This window comes from Tachypleus tridentatus, chromosome 1, assembly GCF_004210375.1.
Source record: "Tachypleus tridentatus isolate NWPU-2018 chromosome 1, ASM421037v1, whole genome shotgun sequence".
Taxonomy (NCBI): Eukaryota; Metazoa; Arthropoda; class Merostomata; order Xiphosura; family Limulidae; genus Tachypleus; species Tachypleus tridentatus.
This window is the reverse complement of record NC_134825.1, coordinates 145,349,944-145,356,343: the sequence shown is the minus strand read 5'-3', so window position 1 is coordinate 145,356,343 and position 6,400 is coordinate 145,349,944. Positions and strand designations below refer to the sequence as shown.

The 6,400-nt window shown below is 31.2% G+C and overlaps 1 protein-coding gene across 1 annotated transcript in view; it reads right to left on the bottom strand.

The window, feature by feature from the left end:
* Positions 1 to 4,975: 4,975 nt before the first annotated feature.
* Clk (circadian locomoter output cycles kaput protein Clock) overlaps positions 4,976 to 6,400 on the bottom strand; it is a 55,208-nt gene continuing 53,783 nt past the window's right edge. Inside the window, 1 exon segment of the mRNA XM_076456653.1 lies at positions 4,976 to 5,908. Coding sequence (XP_076312768.1) covers positions 5,816 to 5,908 — 93 coding nt within the window. The 3' untranslated portion in view covers positions 4,976 to 5,815.

Genomic DNA, 6,400 nt, shown 5'->3' with positions numbered 1-6,400 from the left:
TACTGTGAATTCTCTTATTGAACTTTACTAATTGACAGGTGCTGTTTCCAGCACAAGCATGGGTATGGCTAAAGTAAATGCATGTACATTGTTTCACATCAAGCAATGTGGATTGCAATCCATTAATGCTTGGAACAAGCATGCTTTAAAATGATACTTGTCTTCAGGACCGAATCTAGGTGCCTTGGAGATCCCATGAGCTATTATTATAAATCTAGCTCCTGCAATTTTTGATATCAATGATCAACTTCTGTGCATAAGATGAAAAAACTTTCAGTAATATTTTCCTATCAGTATCATCAATGGTGATAAATCTGATGAAAATGAGTACAACCTGATAGTGTTCATTATGTGATTCATAAGGCTTTTAGTTACACCATGGAGAGATGTTTCTCTCAGCCAAATGGTGAATGATGGCAGCAGTTCAAGTTAAAACCACTTTACAGTATTTTTCTCGTCTTATCAACTACAACTTCAAAATTCAAATCCCACCTTTCATCAGAACTGCACACTATTGTGTATGCCATTTGTTCATGTTTGTTACATCTAGTACTGAATATTTATTTTCCTTCAGTGCGATTTACAAGAAATGCTAGGAATGGTACCCCTTTGAACTTAGAGTAGAGGTTTTGAAGGTATGAGAAGAAACATTTATGAATTTGATTACCTTAAACAAGAGAATAAATTTCAAATATTTAACAGTAACTCCACCAAACAAACTGAGACAAAAGTTAAGGAGATTATGTGTAAGCTTACAAAAAAACTTTCCTAAGAAGCTACTGGATGAACTTGAACCTTCTAACAGCCACACCTCATAATTATATAGTTTTTCAAATGAGCATACGGCAGAGCTACTAAACGTTTGTCTTGGCTTATACTTATAAGATTATTGCCGTGACTAAATTATATTTCAACCCACATGATTAATAGACAAGATCCGCTATCACAAATCAAGGATGTACCTCACATAGTGACCAAAACTAACACCACTCCTTACATTGGACGTCGTAGCTCTCTACCCATCTCTACAAATAGAAGATAGCATCAATGTAGTGTGCGAATTCATGCCAAATCACAAATAATTTAGAGGTGTATAGACCAACAATAGACATATCATCCTTGATATTTTTGTTTCGAAAACAAACTGTATTTCTAAGTTAGCGGTGTCTCAACGGGTAATAGAATTGCTGTCTTTTATGCACCTTTTTGAAACAATGGCACTTCACAAGTGATGTTAAGATATCATCATCAGCCCTAACTTCTAGTTTAGATATATCAATGGCATGTTTGGACAGTAGAACCACGGTCTTTCTTCATTAATCCTATTTTTAGGCTTTCTAAAATCTATATACTCTCACATCTAATTTACACTAAATCATTTGAATTAGAAGAACAGCATAGATTTTCTTCTCGTTACCTTATTGATTGACAATGACTATAATATAATTAATCTACTTTGTTTCACAAACCAATTAATAAATCCATCTTCCTTAACTTTAACTCCCGTCATCCTAAATTCCAAGAAAGTAGTTATTGGATAATTAATTATGATCGATCGCAACTCTAATGTGAAAAACAATACACACTCTAAACTAAAACCACTTCTACTGAGCAATGAATTCCCATCTTTTTCTTATTTACATTGAAAAAGTTTCCAAGTTATACCATATGTTAACCTCTCACTCAATTCACTGGACGCAGCATATATCAGTTTCTTTGCAAACAGAATTTTGAAATATATGATGTACAAAAGTTTTCTTTGTACGCTAGATGTACTATGGCAAATATTTAACGAAGAGTAGTGTTCTTTCGACATTGCGACCTTTCGACTGAACCTTTTCCAATGGAACTAGGTTTCAGGGCTACTGAGAATGGACAATGTTATCAGATACAATAAAAAAAATTGCAACATTATATGTAACTAAATGGTAAGGCTCCAAAAACGTTTTAATAGTAACTCTAACTTCTGTATTCTAGAATAATCATGAAATTCACTAGTGGTTTTTGCAAAAAACATTTTACCTATGATCTTTATCACACACACACAGAAAAACGTGGAGGGCTATTTTCGATTGCAGCTAAGCACAAAGCTATTCAATGGACTAACTTGACTCTGTTCACAACCAGTATTGAAACCCAATTTCTAATATTTAAGTCTGCAGACATACCACTGTGCCAACAAGGGCTAAAAGAAGGAAGGTTACATCAATCCTCTTTGTAGTTTTAATCAAGATTTGTTTTCCAATGGAAATATATATACTAAGCTAAGAAACAAATTCTAATGGACTTAAATAATATTAGATTAATACAAGTATGTCGATTACCGTTTTATTCTATAATAAATGCGGCATTAAGAGAAACGTTTGTTATATTAAAAATAAAATTTTTCTTCGAAAAACTGATAAACTATTTTTAAATATATATATATCGAAATATCTATACATGGTTTTGAAAATAGCTATTTTTTATAAACCAATTAATTCTACTAAACACAAATTTTAACAGCAATCATCAACATCACTTTAAAATATTCTTTTTGTAGAGTCGAAAATTACTGAAATATTACTACGACGAATCGGTTAAAATCGGAATTGATGTTCGTGAGAATCTCTAAGGTAGGATTCTACCATTATTTTACCCTTTTACAATCAGTAGATTTACATTTTTCCGTTTTCATTCCTGCAAGCATAAAAATACGAATTTGTTAACATTTAAGCCTTAGGAAAGTAGGCTTACAAACAGATATTAGTCGTATTGTCGTTATCACTACATGGGGCATTTGTACTTGAGGTGGAGGTTACATTTTCAGTTGGATCGTGTGAATAGGAAGAAAATTCAGACTTCATGACTGTGAATGGTTAAACTTGGGAGCTAATGGTTTCTAGGTTTAGTTTTTAAAGAGAGTAAGTTGCAAGATTTGAGGTTAATTCATTTTCCCTCACTTAATTACATGCTCCGCGTATTAATTTTGTTTAATCGCTTTCTCAATTTTGCTGGCTTTTTTCTTTCTTACTAGCTTTGTGTCTATGTTCATCAAAGTAAGCACTCACTATGCGAATTGTAAGCACTTGTATGCATTTTTAAAAAAATCCGACTTTCACAGAACTAGTTACTTACGTGGAGCAGTAATCTATATGTAGTGTGGAAAATATTATGTCAGTGATCCTCCTTGAATGTTTTCTTGTTTTATACGGAATTGCAAAAAACTATTAAAGGTATCATTATATGGTCATGCCTAAGAATATTGATCTGGCCTAGGCCTTCTGAATTGAAGGAAAACACACCATCACCAAATGAGTATTGAATACTACCAAGATCATTTTGAAAATTAATTTCAGCATTTCTGATGTTTAGTGTACACCATACATTTCAAAGGCTGTATGAATCCAATATTGAGGTTAAACTGGTATGACTAGTAGAAAAGTTATTTCTCCATACAATTCAGAGAATATATAGTTCAATAAACTAGGATTCAACTGTATTTACTTCTATGTACAGAGGCTACATTGTGATGCTAGGATCTGACCTAAGCTTTAAAGGCCAGCAGCACATGTTATTAGAATGCACTCCTCATATTTAGCTAAAAGCCAGAAATGTGTGTCTAATGTAAGTGGCTATGCAGTTTTTATCAAGTCAGTGGCTTCTCTCAATACCTCAAGTATGAAAGGAAAGGTGAAGCTTGTAATCTGTAGGATGAGTAATTAAGGAAGACAAAAATAATTTCTTCAAGAAGTTGAGATAAGATATAGTTTAGAATACTTGGATATCAAACAGATAGCACTTGTACTATTAAGCTTTGACAATCCAATGCAGAATTCTCTTAGTCATGGAGATGAAACTCAGGTCTCTAATTGAGGTTCTATTGTAGTGGCATTATGTAATGTGTCAAATGTAGCCATGTACATTGCAGCTTGATGATACAGGCCTCATGGGGTTTTAAACACCTATAACAGAGGTTTCCAAACTGTGTGCTGCAGCTACTTGCTAGGAGTGTCAAAATAGCTTCATCAAATGAATAATAATTAAGAATGCAAATATTTCTACAAAAAAATAGTTTGTGGCAGTAGGGGTGTCACACAAATTAAGGTGAGTTAGCGTGTTATCAGTGAAAAAGACTGGAAACTACTGGCCTATGAAGATGACACTGCCTATATGTGTAGACATAACCCAGAAAGGCTGTGGAGAATTGTAGGTGCATTTTAGTTGATTGAATGTGTGTATCACTCTATGTGTGAAATATTTCAGTACTTACAGAAACAGTACTAGTCACAAGCACATTTAATGTGTTGACTTCAAAAATCTCCAAAAGTAAAGAAAACTTGAAGCCTCTGCTGTATTAGTTCCAAAAGCCATGCTGCTTATAGGGCAACCACACACTGAAGAGCTTGAAATAATCAATAAAGCTCAACTCCAAATATCCAGGTGGAAACCATTAAAAAGCACAACACATATTTTACAGTACATTACTAAATAAATGCTTTTTTAAACATGGTAATAAAAAAGATACAGCTGTCTTGTAACAGTTTTCTGAGCTATTTTAAAGTTTAATATCATAGTTATACATGTTTATCATAAACTTATATAGAATTTTTAAATGTCATTGACTGAGTCTTCCATTTACAGGAATAAGCTAAATGATGTGAATCAAGTTATCAACTGTTACATTTTTTAATATTTTTCTTCACTTTTTAATAAGATGACCAAAGGGTGAAATAACTATGAAATTGGATATTTTTCTATTGAAATGAAATACTAGAATACAGATTTTTCTTTTCTGTATAAAGCACAGTCGGTAATCTTTTGTTTAGCCATATATGTATCTTTCGATGACAGTTTAATGAAATTTATGTCGGTGCATATGGCTTGGAAGTCCACATTTCTGAGTGAAATCCTAAACTTCAAAACCTTTGAATTTTCTGTTAAAGTACTTGAATTAATTGGTTACATTTTTGAAAAATCAGGACAATAAAATGTAAACTGTACAAACAATAATAATAATAGTTTAATCTAGAAATTCCATTATGAAAGAAGAATTTAAGGTTTTTCATACACTGACAAAAAAGAAACAGAATTTAAATATTCTAAAAAATCAATTATGACCAACAAAGAACAATATACTCTACAAAGATATTCACAGCAGCATTATTAAATCTTTAAAACTTACAACTTCAAAAACAAATTAAATGCTCTAAACATTGAATCACAACAGTAAAATGAAAAACAAACTTATAAATGTGTTATAGCAATAACTGTAAAAATATCTTTTTATTTGGCAAGTAAAACATAAATTAAAAAAAAAATCAACAGAACAAGCTACAAAACTTAAAATTTGGCTCTAACAGTTGCAAGCTCTATATTCTCTTTACATTTAACCAAAATATAAACATTTGCTATCTTTAATTAGTGTACACCAGGTACATACATGAAGTTATTGAACAAGAAACGCATAATATTTATTCATAATCACAATGTGTCAAACTGTTTCACAAAATTATGTAGAAGCATTTTACACTATGAACTGGAAACTGATCACTGTATGACACTTAAAAGATAAAATGTGCAGTCTTAAAACACTTAGGTAAACTGGCAATAGTTAAAACAAAGGTAGTAAACATCCCACTTTTTTTTTTTTAATAACAAATTCTGAATGTTTAATACTGAAATAGCTCCAACGATATCATTCAAAAACATGTATCAGTTTCTTGAAACTTATCACATAAAAGAAGACTGTAAAGGAAACAAAACCATTTCTGATGATGATATTTAAAAAAACAAACTTGCAGTTTACAGGTAACTTGTGAGATTCTATTACAAATTACTGAGTTGATTTGGAAACACTGTTGAATATAATCTGTGACTGATCCTGGGACAACTGAAGTGGTAAAAAACCTTGGGCTTGAGAAAGCACCTACAATATATAGCAATCAGAATGTATTATGATGAAATAACACTGCATACAAACACAATGAGTTTATATTAAATAACTCTGGGGAGAAAGGAAATTGGTAACAAATTTTTTTCAACACATGCTTTTCTAATAAAGATCCTATATTATAAGTCTTAATTATAAAACCTAACATTAATTAAACAATAATAAGATTCTGCAATCTAAAAGTCAGCTAAAATAACTTAAATAAAATCACTGAAAGTTACAAAAGAATGTCACAAAATTGGATTATAAGTTTGAATATTCAAACAGATTGCATTAATCAATTTATGCACTTTCATGTCAATAGCATGAAAACCTAATTAGGTTATTATTATAAGAACCCATCTACAAAAAGATAAATTTTATTGATAATTTGAAAGAAGTTTAAGGATATTTACAAAGCAGTAACTTTTCATGTTATATTTCCATATAACACAATATAACAAAGGTTTTAGAAATGTAATTGAGTTT